The sequence below is a fragment of the Charadrius vociferus genome, unplaced genomic scaffold, assembly GCF_000708025.1.
Source record: "Charadrius vociferus isolate BGI_N301 unplaced genomic scaffold, ASM70802v2 scaffold621, whole genome shotgun sequence".
NCBI lineage: Eukaryota > Metazoa > Chordata > Aves > Charadriiformes > Charadriidae > Charadrius > Charadrius vociferus.
In genome coordinates, this window is record NW_009646926.1 from 94484 (window position 1) to 108135 (window position 13652).

The following is a 13652-nucleotide window of genomic DNA, read 5'->3' on the forward strand; positions in this document are numbered from 1 at the left end:
CTGAAAAACCTTTTCACATTCATTTCCCAAAGCCCCAAAAAAAAAAAAAAAAAAAAAAAATCAAGAAGGCCACGTTCTTTGAAGCTGTAATGGTGTCCCCCCAAGAGAGCAGCCAAACTCCCAGGACAAAACGATGGGATTGTTTTACACAGTACCGCTAAGTTCCAAAAGACAAAACAACCGTAATTCCCTTTACTCCTTAAAACAGCGTTTCCCTGAAACAGAATACGCTGGGAAGCAACACCCTGAGCTGCTCCATCCTGTCTCACAATGGGAGAAAGTCCCAAACCTACTGCTTCCAGCCTGAGCATCTTCAGTCTTCACTTTCTCCTAGTGTCCCCAAAGATGTCTCCCCAAAGCAGGGTGAGGGTGAGCACCTCCTTTAGATCTGGGGGGGGTTGCCACACACATCATCTCCCCGGCACACAGCATCCCTTCCAGCGGGTGCACTTGGACCCCTGCTCATCCCTGTGTGGGCTAAAAATGCTGGTCTTTGGGATCAGCACAGGAGAAAACGGGGCAGGCGGAGAAAGCTGTTGGGCATCTGGGACTGCAGATGTGGTCCAGGACCATCACTCAGCACACCAAACCCAGATTCCTCTTTGTAAAGCGCATCTCACCCTGAAAGAGTGGGGAGGTAACCAGAAGAGGGCTGTACTTGGGACAAAGACACACTGCAATTTGCCACTAGGTGTCATTCCAGCTTCGTTTTCATTGTATGAACAGAAGTACAGAAAACAAAAGCACTCCTCTACAGAGATTTGTGTGCCAGCTAATATAAAGCTAACGCGGCGATAGCCTGGAACACGCGTGTTACCTGCGCTGTGCTCTCCCCAGCTAATCCAGTACCAGAGGAATCCTTGAAAAAAAAAAAAAAAAAACCCCAAACAACTCTGCAAGACAAATTAAGAGCCACCATTAAGAGCCAAAGAAAATGATTTAAAAATCAAACAAAAGAAAAGCCACTTCAGAGATTTTAGCTTCTAAAATCCCCAAACAAGGCACTCCTGAAAAGTGTAAACTCCTGAGACTTGAGATAAACCGAGAGCTGAGATGCTCCTGTGGAATACGTACGAAGACAGATGATCAAGATAATTCACAGTGAAGAGCTTCTTAAGAGGACAGATTGAAGGCACCTGAACTACTGCTCAAAATCACAGCGCTCTGCCAGACCCAGCTGAAAATGTGCCCCAACCACACGGATAAAAGCGCCCGAGGAATTGTTTTGAGCTGGACTTTGCAACGTAGCATTCGGACCATCGCAGTTTTCCAGCCAGAGCGGAAACAGAAAGATCAGCGAGGGGGTCTAAGGGACATGGGAGGAGCTCTGCTAGTCTCTTGTCTGCCCACACATGTTATCGTCTGAGTTCCTGCAAATACTGAATATAGAAAAAGAAGAGGGATTCAGCCAAGAGTGTTATAATCAAACGATGGAAGGAAAGCCTATGAAGATTTTCCCCATGGTTACACTGATTTTTCCAGGCAAATGGGAAAACACTGCATTCGTGAAGAGAATCAGAGTTCTGTTTTCTAGAAAAGCCAAAGCCCCTTATGGGATGGACTTGGTCCTCTTTCGTGCAATTTCCTGCCAGCGGGATGCCTGAGCACCACACCTCCCCACCCCAAAGAGTGCTCGGGCACGTGAGGGATCCTCCCAACTCCCCGCAGAAAAGTGACAGTGCCAGGAACCTAAATAGCAACATCTTGCTTCCCAGAACATATTCCACCCCCAAAGTCACCACGAATGACCTCACTTTGAACTTCTCCAGCTGAAAAACCCATTGCTGACAAGCAATAAAGCACAAATTGTCACAGATGAGAAGCTCCTTGTTCTGCTTGGTGGAGAAACGAGCTTGCTCAGACCAGAGCTCAAGGTCCTCACCTTCTCACCACCTTCGTTTAGCCCCTACAAGGGAAAGCACGAAGGAACAGACATCTGCACAACATCGGTGCATTTTGGTCGTCTAGTGGTTAAAGGAAAGGGTCTCGGGTTCAAGAGGTATTGGCTCAGTTCATCAGTTTGACCTCCTTGTGTAGGCAAAATACCTGTTTTAAGGATAAACATGCAAGATAATCCGGGGAGGGCCGTGAGAGCACCCAGGAGGGAGAAGAGATCACAGTGCCTGGGTGTGATGCTCCAAACATGCAGAAGACTCTTCCAAGTGACAGCTCAGAACCAGAAGCCCTCTGAGATAGCATCCTCCAATCTCTTAACGTACAGGGGAAGACCAATTTTCCAGTTGATGCTTCTCTCGGAGTGGCTGCTGCTTTTGAAGAGCTGTTTGCAGTAATGTGAGCAGCACTGAACCGTTTGTGAAGCAAAATGTGGCAAACCGCCTGCTCTGTCAGAAATCACATCGAGTTTATAGTTCATGGTAAGGAACCAGGGAAGACTATGTGAAAAGGTAACAGAAGAAACCTTTTTTCTTTGCAGTCCACAGAGCCGAAAAACCCCAATTTTTGGTAATTCTGCAGTATCTGTTAATGCTGATGGAAGAAAGACTGTGTGTGATCTGGTACGATGAGCACTCAGAGAAAGGGCAGCCTGCAAAGGATCTGGAGCTTTCAAAATAATATGTAAAACCACACAAAGGATTTAGAATTGACCCCTGCTACACGCACTGGCTGTGCTCAGGCTTCTTCTGGTGCATTCCCAAACGCATGCTTGGGCACACCAAGCTGTGCTCACAGTGGTTACGGCCCATCCCCGCTGCGGGGTGGGAAGCACAGCCCTACAAATTCCCTTTTTTCTTTTCCTTAAGCACAGAAAACGCAGTCTTCTCCCACTGAAACTGAGCCGCTTTGCTGTTTGCTGACCACAAAGGAGCTTCGGCCAGTAGAGTTCGAGCTCCCTGGAGATGCGACCCACCACTTAAAACCTTGCTGACACTAAAACACAGCAGCACGGGCATCAATCCCAGGTGGGAAGGCCATGCTCGCCAGCCCCTTGAGCTTGCGCAATCAGCATCTCCGGCCCAGAGCTAAGCTAACACTTCCCAAGTGCACAGCATGACACTAACCTTATGGCCTCGCCTGAAAAGTTTCAAACCCCAGCATTCTCCTTCACCGCAGATCTCGTCTCTGCTACCACAAGAGGCCGAATCCACCCTGAGACTGTGGCATCAGCCCCGCTTTGCTGCTTTAACTAGTTGGGAAGGTATCTCAGCAGGCTTGGCACAAAGAGCAGCTCTACAGCACCCACCATCCCCAAGAGGTCCTTCACAAGAGGGCCCCACGTCTCCCATCCAGCACAAGGAAACCCGAAAGGCAGCTTTTTTCCTGTTGGATTCAAGTCACACCTAACAGCTCTAAGGTGTTTGTGCAACGTCTCCAGGGCATCGTATCACTCCCGACACTCCAGGAACGGACCTCCACTACTCAAGCCCCAACCCTGATGCTACGGAGCCATTTGCGGCCATGCCAAGAGCTCCCACTGCCGCTTCACTGTGCCAGAGGAGGTATGGCAGTAGCGGGGCAGAACAGGCACGCAAAGCAGGGGAGCCCCATAAAATCTGCAGCCAGGGAGCAAATCCCTGAAACCACTGAAGTTTTGGTGAAGCATCATGGTCGGCAACACTAAGTCTGAAGGGCGTGAAACGTGTAACAGCTCACAGACATGACAGGGCCACAAGAACAACAAAACCTGCACGGTAGGCACTAGTCTTGCTGCAAATAGGGGAAGGATAATTCAAGGGGGACTGCAAGGAATCCCCCAAAAACCTGCCTTGCCAAAGACATCTCTCTGCATACCACGAATTTCCTGCAGGAAGATGATCCTCTTCCCACCCCTCCATTAGGAGCACCCAGCCAGTCTGGATCAAAGGAAGCGGACTCCAGCTCCGAGCCCGCAGCACTTCAGCCTGGTTGTCAATTTTGCCCGGCTGCTCTCGAACAGCTTGAGTAAACCCTTGACGTCATCAGGCGGATGGCAGCCCTTGGGGGAAACCTCGCAGCTTCCCAGTCATCACGGAAAACTGCTGTCTGGCATCTCTTCAACGAGGAGCTGGTGGGCAGCACGCCGGTGGTGAGTCAGAGCTATCCTACTTCTAACTGCATGTGATTCATACCAGCTTCACTGCAAAGGCACCACAGAGTCTGACTAAACCAGCTCAAAAGTTGTGTATATATAATTTTTAAATACATACACACACCCACATGTGTATGCGCACACACGTACGTGCGCGTACATACACATAAAAGTGATTTCTTCTTTTTTTTTTTTCATATGCAAGTGAGAGAAACGTAACGCTCTGGAATTAATAAATAACTATGAACAACCAAGCTCCTGGGCTACAGAAAGAGCTCTTCTCCCCACGTGGCTCCTTAATTTGTGTACTACTTGAGGCTCTGAGCTGTGCTCTGAGCCCACAAGGGCTCCCCCGTTTCCTACGTGAGACCCCACGGCACAGGTCGCAGGATGGGATGGCCACCACGCGATTCCCTTTCCTCCGCACGAGGGGACACCTCCTCGTGGATGGGGAAGGACACCTGGAGGAAGGGAGGGAGGGAGGAACCTGGATGTTCCTCGCTGAGTGAGGGCGCAGCAAAGGGTGCCGCACACCTACGCCGCAGAGAAGACATCTGGAAAGACGCCCGGCAGGTCCCAGCCCAGTGCTCAGCCAGTGTACTGCTGCTGGTATCGCAGGTTGAGCTCACGCAGCTCCCGTTCCCGAACCCGCCGCGGCTTGTTGGATTTGGTGGAACGGCTGGAGCGGGTGGACTGCGCGGACTTGGTGCTCTGGCAGCGGGAAGAAGCCCTCTTGAGAAGGTTTTGCGAGATGGAACGGTGTAGGTTCTTCATGGAGGAAGAAGCTGCCATGCTGACCACCCACGGGTGCTTCAGGGCCTGGAGGGCTGTCATTCTGTCACTGGGGTCCACCGTGAGTAGACGATCGATGAAATCCTTGGCCAGGTTGGACACACTGGGCCAGGGCTGAAACACAAAAAGAGATGATTAGAATGAAACAGCCCAGCACAGCTTCACTGGTTAATTAATTCCTCCCATCCCCAAAAGGTGCTTCGGGGCATTCTGCTTCTCTCATTTTCTCTTTCATCCTCAAATCCTCCAAATTGTAACCAACAGCATCTGCCCAAGGAGAACAGGACACAATTACTTAACAGACTGTCAGGGGGAGAAGCTGAATTAGTGGCAAAAGTCTACACGTACATTAGGTGCAGCGTGGATCCATCCAGCAGTGGGGCTCAGGCGCTCAGCCTGCCCAGTAGCCGACCCTGGATCCCAGTCTTCCCACGTGCCTCAAGCCCACAGACTCCTACACACACACACACACACACACACACACACACACACACACACAAACGTGGCCTCAGGTTAATCCCCAGACTCAACCAAGTCTCCAGCAGCTGGCTGGGACTTCCCTGGTCCCCCTGGTCACCAGATCCTCCTGCTGTCTTGTCCTTGTCCTTAGAGACACACACACACAGACACCCCCAGCTTCCAGGTCCCTTCACCCCCTTGTCCGGCTCCATGTTCACCAGCAGTCACACGCTTGCACGCCCGCGCTTGCTCCAGTTGCCGAATCGTGGGCAAACACAGGTTCCCAGACCTACGTCCCACTCCAGCTGCTGGCCCTGAGGTCTCCTGCCTCATCTTCTCACGTCATCTTCCAAAATCATACAGCTATTACAAAAAGAACAGTAACTGTATCTTGTTGAAGACCCTCCTCAATCCAAGTGCTCTGTATCCGACAAAGCCATTAAGGATGCGAGCTGTATTCCTCACAGAGGACAGATCCTGACCCCAGACCGCTGCTACTCTTCTGACCCTTCATCTAGTGAGCAAGCACGGACCTCTGCATCAACCCTGAAACCAAGAGTAGGGAGATTTTTCTGCCGTGGTACTCTCTCCCAGGTCTCACTCCCAGGTGGAAATCCAGAAGACGGATGCTGCTACTGGTCAACCCTGGAACACCCAACCCAACCCAACTGGAAACAACCCCATAAAATGTTGTAAATATATAGAAATGTTACACATCACACACACAAACGTGGCCTCAGGTTAATCCCCAGACTCAACCAAGTCTCCAGCAGCTGGCTGGGACTTCCCTGGTCCCCCTGGTCACCAGATCCTCCTGCTGTCTTGTCCTTGTCCTTAGAGACACACACACACAGAGACACCCCCAGCTTCCAGGTCCCTTCACCCCCTTGTTCGGCTCCATCTTCACCAGCAGTCACACGCTTGCACGCCTGCGCTTGCTCCAGTTGCCGAATCGTGGGCAAACACAGACCTACGTTCCCAGACCTACGTCCCACTCCAGCTGCTGGCCCTGAGGTCTCCTGCCTCATCTTCTCACGTCATCTTCCAAAATCATACAGCTATTACAAAAAGAACAGTAACTGTATCTTGTTGAAGACCCTCCTCAATCCAAGTGCTCTGTATCCGACAAAGCCATTAAGGATGCGAGCTGTATTCCTCACAGAGGACAGATCCTGACCCCAGACCGCTGCTACTCTTCTGACCCTTCATCTAGTGAGCAAGCACGGACCTCTGCATCAACCCTGAAACCAAGAGTAGGGAGATTTTTCTGCCGTGGTACTCTCTCCCAGGTCTCGCTCCCAGGTGGAAATCCAGAAGACGGATGCTGCTACTGGTCAACCCTGGAACACCCAACCCAACCCAACTGGAAACAACCCCATAAAATGTTGTAAATATATAGAAATGTTACACATAAGGAACTTTCAGGAACGCTTACCAAGGAAAGAAGAAAGAGGAAAGAATTTTTTTACGAAATACTAGTTTTGAAGAAGCAAACCCCAAATAATTAATTACTCCTATAATTAATTCCTCCTATAGCCCTGCAATACAGAGAAGTACAGCCATAACAAGTTACAACGAGACAAACGCCCACAGCCACGTGCGCTGGAATCGTTTCATTTCTGACAAAATACCATATTCGCCCTAACGTGAGAACATTTCCTTTAGCACAAGGTGAAGGTTGGGCTGTGGACAAAGCTAGGAAGAAAACCGTGGCAAAATCCGCTGTGAGCGCGGAGTAGAGGCGGCAGCGTGGTCAGCATAAAAACCCCAAGTGTCGAATGGACCCAGGCAAGGTTTCTGCAATCAGTGGGTGTTGTGTGGGTCTCACCCCTCCTGAAACCACCAATATTGAATTTTTCAAGTAGCTGGAGGCCACATCCCAAGTTGGTATTAAAAAAAAAAACCCAACCAGACTGAGCAGATTCATGCAATGAAGCAAAGATTTCGATACAGTAATTAAGGTCATGTACAAACACATACGTGTAACTGAGTGGAAACAGCACGTGTGGTTCAAAAAGAAAAAGGCTGCTGTGCTGTGTCTTTCATTCCTCTCTTCGTTTGGTGAGGAAGAAAAGAGCCCAGCTATTTTAAAATTCGGGGTCCGCCAACTGTACAGTCAGATATAATGCCCTTCTTGTGCAAAAGGTCTAAAAAAGAAAAAAAAAAAAAGGTACGTCCTGATTCTTTTCAGCTCCTCAACTTATTGCTCCTGAAAGCAATTTTCTCTTTCAGAAGCCTCAAAGGCACCAGCAAGAGAGTTAATCCCCAGGAGGATTTCGTAATGAAAGGCAGGATGCTCCGAGAGCTACAGCCCTGCTGCCAGCCCCCGACCACGGACAGTCGGTGGTGTGGCCGAGAGAGATGAACACAAGCTCTAGCTAAGGAACCGGCTGCTAGGATGGTCAGGGGACAGAAAGTCTTATTTTACAAGCGATAACTAAAACAGCCTGGGCTTACTCAGCTTAGCTAAAGTGGGATATATGATCACTGGTAATAACTATGCAAGAGAAGAGAGTGAAAATGATACTAACTACATGATATAAAGACAATACCGGTACATGAATAAAAAACTATAAATGTTCCTGAACGTATTCAGGATGGAAATGGAACTACTCAGAGCCAGAGGGCTCAGGAAGGAAGCACAGCCTCCTCCTGCGGATCAGACGCCACTTCTGTGCTTTGAAACCGCATCCAAAATCCACTCCTTCCCCCGCCCCGTTTCAAGAACAAAATCAGTTAACAAAAAAAAAAACCCTCTTAAAATTCAAACTTTTCCATCTACTGCTTTCAAATATAATTAGTTTGTCATGACCTGCCTTAAGTCACTTTTTCTTAGCTGATGAAACGCATCTTGACAACAGAAGAAGAAAAAGCAGACACTTGGCAGAATAGAACAGGGGCAATCTTTGATCAGAGACTCATTAAAGTGTTCGTTTATAAAGAGGATAAATTAAATAGAAAAAAAAATCTTTACAAATGTAGCAAAAACCACAATAAAGGTTCTGATTGCAATGGAACGCACTGGTCTGTTCTGCAGAACTCTGGACCCTTCGGAGAGCTCAGCCTTTATGCTATTTACAACAGAACCAAAAAGCCAAATCTGCCTCTGCCACAGGGAGACATAAATCTCCCTTCGAGCCCACAGATTTCCTACCAGGCTTCTGGATAAGGTGCTTCCTTTGTAAAATGACAGCAAAGGGAATCAACTTGCAGGGTTTAGTCTTTATTGGCACGATCTCAGATAACACCAGGGTCGTACCGTATGTCAATTGGCAGGTCACACATCACCTGCCTTTTAAACTCCGGATCTCCCGTTACAGGCGACCTTTGGGTTCTCCTCTCTCTTCTACAGACAGACAGATCGAAACAAAACCCAGCAACAAGAGGTTTTGCCTCCACTCTTACCAGGCTGACCTTCAAAAACTTTTAAAAAACTATTTTCTGTAGCTTTTTTTTTTTTTTTAAGACTCATTTATCTGCTATTTGTACAGTTAAAATCACCAATTCATCATTACCTGTCTACACCCCATTAACCTCCAATCACTTCTTTCCTCCTCCTCCTCCTCCTCCTCGCAGGACGAGAGCTCACCCCACTCGGTTCCCTTCATCAAGGACTCACTTTCCACTCTCCAAATAATGCTAATGAGACGTCCAAGCCAAGAATATGCCTCTCCAATTTACCGACTTTAACTCAAAGTGATAGCATATGCTGGTGACAATTCTATTCTCCTTGCAATGACAACATTTTAAGAACTCTTTATTACCATCTTCATTACTGTTCCCAGCAATCGAGATGACTTAGATTGAAACAGCTTTTCTCCACTCAAATGGAGAAAACATACTCGCACAATTCCAACCTTGCTGTTTTTCCTACGGTATTTCTTCCCATCTGTCTAAAATCTTTTACCTCTCTGAACATTGTCCCTCATGGAGATACAGTCACGCCATGATCTCCATCCTCTCTCTTCTACTTAAATCCAAAGAGATGCACTCAAATGAAAAATACTCAAGGACTGACACAACAAGATTTTTTCTTGGAAACACATCTTCAGGACACACAGGAAAGCCCCGTTTCCTCTAGCAGATGTTAGTAACTGCACACATCTGGAACCTGAGAGCTATCGGTGTCATTCAGATGTATTCAGACGTTGGACAACCGATGGCTGCCCAACACAGAGCAGGAGATTCTGGCAGATGAAACGAGCCTTTCAACACCGGGAACAAGATTACTTCAATTGTTTTAAGTCATATTAAAGGATGGCAAAAGCAATAATTTAGAATTTGAAGAAATCCCTGAAGAACATACCAGTCTGAAGACCTAGAAACTGTGAATACACCACCAGCCTTAGCCTTGAGAGCCTTGTGCGTTGCACAGTCCAGTTTAATGAAACCTAAAGAAGAATAAACTCCAAACAAAAGCAAATTGGATTTCTCATTATCCCAATTACTCTAGTTTCACCACAAACATTGAGTATGGAGTACTTGCAATTAGTTTTTTCTTCCGGTCAGCAAACACAAATCAGTTTATTGATCTGTTTACACAGCCGGAGGTTTCATTTGCTGCACCGTACGCATCTTTGGTTTTACTTCACACTGAAGCTTTTTCTTTAAAAATAGGTAAGGCTACGTTCTACTGAAGCACTGAGTGGGACAAATTTAGCAATCCTCAACCCCAGTCCCTGGAGAAATGCATCCACTCTCCAGAAACCTTGCGCCAGTTGGCAAAACAGCAGTTTTAACTTAGCAAAACCCCAGGATCACTCCTGATGAACACCGCAAGGCAGCAGCGTTTGTGTAAGAGCTGCGGAAGGTCGACACTGGTGTGTTTGGGGACCGCAAAGAAGGACATGAGCGCAGGACACGAGGTGCACTCACACGACAGGACTGAAGTGATCTAGAGGAGATTCTGCTCTTCTAAGGAGAAGCAGAGAATGGCTTGGGAGGAAAATGCTCCCACCCAGTGGCCATGAAACATTGCATCGGCTAAACCCCATCAGATAGCTCTGCCTGTAATCTCACTGCTGCAATGACAAATTCCTCTCCCTTGTGGCAGAAAAATGAAGAGAAGCCACCAACCCTTGTTCACTTTGCAGTCCTGTTCCCTATGAACCGATTTCAAATGTAATGCAGTTTGAGCATAACTTCTGCGGCGTTCACTCTGTTAGACTGCATTCCTCCAGAAGGGAAAGGTACGACAGTAGTTCTGGTGTCTTTCTACATATTTTAAAACAAAGGTAAAACAGTCATATTCCCAGCAGAACCTCAGCAGTACTTGCTGAATGCCAGCAGAGACCTCCTACAGGTGACCAGCTTTTCAAACAGCTGCAATCACGTCCTCTGTCTGGGATAGCCGGTGCAGCATCTGTTTCACAAACCTCATTTCTCATGAGACAAACGCTGGATACAGACTAATTTAACACCGGAGACTACTGGCCCTCACATCGAAGGACTGAACATCCTGTGGAAAGTAATGTCTCTAACTCCAGAATTTAGCAGAGTGGCTAAACACATGAACCAGCAGAATTAAAAAAATATAAAAAATTGAGCAGAAGAGCTGCAGTAAGTATATCTGAATAGCTCACCCTAATGCAGAAATAACAAGGGTCCCCACATCAACCAAAGGAAACAGCAGCACATCTTTACTTTGGTGTGCAGGCTCAGCAGAGCGTGAAGGAGGATGTCTTGCCATCGTTTTGCTCTCCTTTATTCGATCATCAAGAAGCACTGGTGAAGACCTACCAGCTCGTACTTACAGGACCAGAGCTCTAAGGTGCTCTGTTCACCAGGCAGGAGGAGGACTGCCGGGCTTCCGAGATCAGAAGAGATGAGATGCAGTAAAGCCTAGTACTACCGTAAGCTGTAAAAGGATCCTTAAATTAAAAAGAAAAAAAAAAAATCTCAACAAAACCACATCCTACCTACTAACTAGCACAAACCTTCAGGTGCGTGGAGATCCCTGGGAGGCAGGAAAGACTGCTGAACTTGCTCTGGTGACTGTGAGGATATTTGAAACGGAAAACCAGCAATTAGTAACTCGTGATCTTTGAGATGAGCTCTGCAGTCATCCGTTCCTCACTTCTGCCTTTCATGCAGAGTTATCCTATTCAACAGCTGAATCCAAGAGGTCCAAGAGGCCTCTCAGGAAGAGGGGAAGGAAGACAGGCTGTAAAGAAGTATATGGACGTCATCTATCTGAGAACTGTAGTTATTGGCAAAATTCCCTCCTCGTCAGAGTGCCTGTCCCCTTGCATCCCTCCAGGCCCAGGTGACACCCTTCATCACCCCGCACCTTTGTAGATAACCTAAAGGACCACCATAGGGTCACTCAAGTGGCATAGGGTCACTCCGATCCTCAAACTCCAAAGTCTCACCGTGCTTCCCTTGCCTGGTGAAACCGTGAATGAAGTCTGAGATGGCAACCAGGCAAACTTCAGACAGACTCATTTCTGACAGGTAACCTGCTTGAGCCTGACTACACCATTCTCCAAGCTAACAGCAGCTCCTCCCTAGCCAGGCGAGAGGTCTCCTCGACTCCACGGCGCAGCACTTGGTGCGCAAGCCTACACACACACACACACACACACACTTTGAAGCTCCTTGACATTTTCCCTAGAGACACAAAACCAAAAAGGGATCTTCTGGTTAGTCCTGTGCAAATAAAAGAAGCAGCAGTCATCTGACTTCTATGCTTTGCTTTTAGTCTTGGCAGTACCCACTGAAGGAAAAATACATATTGATTTCCCGATTCCTACCCAAGTTACATGTTGTTTTCAGGAGAACTGACATGAGCTCTAAAGATGATGTTTTGGGGAAGGTGAGTGACACCCAGAACTGCAAAGGCCTGAACTTCCCTTGCCAGTCAGTCTTTACAAAAACATGAAGCACAAAGCATGTTATCACAGCTGCAAAAGATCACTCTTAGGTCAAAAATACTGTATCCCAGCCTCACTGATTCCTAGGAAGAGTCTGGAGAAGCTTCAAAGCACCAAGGAGCGTGAGGAGCCTTACAGCAGCACATGGGTACCGGCACACTCACCTACAGAAAACCATCAGGCGGCTACTTTAAAGTTTTACAAGACAAAAAAAGATTCATTGGGAATGAGCCTGCCCCAACAGACTGGGTTGAACACATCCACTTGGTCAGAGGGACCACCTTCATATCGTGCCCTTATCGCTATTAAGCTCCATGCCACCGAAGATGAGCACACCATCTTCTCAATGTTCATTCCCATTTTGATGCTGCTATCTCCATCGTGCCAGCACAGACGGTTTGGCTTGTGCAACCAAAGCAAGCCAAATCAGGGAGCTTCTGTGAGTTTTTTCTGCTGGGGTTTTCAGCCACTGCTCCGTGGCGTGATTCACCGGATGGCTGCAGAAGCAGCTCCATCAGCTCAAGTGAGCGACTGACAGAGTCCAGAATTAGCAGCACTTCAACCAAGCACGAAACCTGTGCCACAGTCTGTCTTACAGCCTTAATGACAACAGCAGAAACTCCCACAGTGGAGATTTACAGCTCTGGCCCCTCAGGAATGACGGCTGCTGCTTGCGAGATGCCCCAGCATTTCCTACAAAAGCATCTCCTGAACTTCTAAGCTGCGTAAAACACCAGGCGCATCCCCGATCTGCAACTTCAGCCCTGCTAGACAGTAAACCCGGGGGGAAAGTGGCCTCGTTTACAATGCCTTAAAGAGCTCTTAAGTGCACTATATTTTATTCAGACTCAGGCTCGGAGTCTGGAGGAGGAGGAAAAGCAAGAAATCCTCCTCTGAGCGTCACTTAGGCGAGGTGGTTGCGTGCAGCGCTGGGCCCGCTGTGATTAAATCCCATCACCACCCCTGCTTGTTATTCACATCAGCACAAAAGCTATTGAGGCGCCGTCCACGCCGGCATGCGGGGAACAAACAAACGTGTTGTTCTCCGCTTTCAACAACCAACCCACCTCGTTCCCTTACAGCCAAAGCGAGCGTGGACCTGGCGGATGCTGGCAGAGAGCTCCCAACATGGCCAGTCTGAAAGAAAACACTGAGCTGGGTTACCAGCGTGAGCCTTCTCTCGCCCAGAAAAACCGCACCGAGGAGGGGGTGGGAGCCAGCACTCCACAGGCTGAGACGCTTTCAGGGCTGATTTTCGATAACCAGGGCAGAGCCCCCTGAATTTTACTCTACCTGTGATGGCAGTGCACATCACTGCCAAGTGGTCACCAAAACCTACACTGCAAACAAGCTACCAAGACCAATTTTTTACTCTGTCTTTTTACTTGTTTTTACATTAAAATACGTGGCGAAGGTGTTTCTGATCCATTTTCCTGTTGGACACTAGTTCTTCAAAATATTTCTATTATATTCAGGTTTCTATGTTACTTCCCTCCGCCTCG

General features: G+C 48.0%; 1 protein-coding gene across 1 annotated transcript in view; it reads right to left on the reverse strand.

Annotated features, from left to right (window-relative positions):
* Positions 1–4615: 4615 nt before the first annotated feature.
* PSKH1 (protein serine kinase H1) overlaps positions 4616–13652 on the reverse strand; it is a 32321-nt gene continuing 23284 nt past the window's right edge. Inside the window, exon 3 of the mRNA XM_009894455.1 lies at positions 4616–4933. Coding sequence (XP_009892757.1) covers positions 4616–4933 — 318 coding nt within the window. The remainder of the gene's footprint in view (positions 4934–13652) is intronic.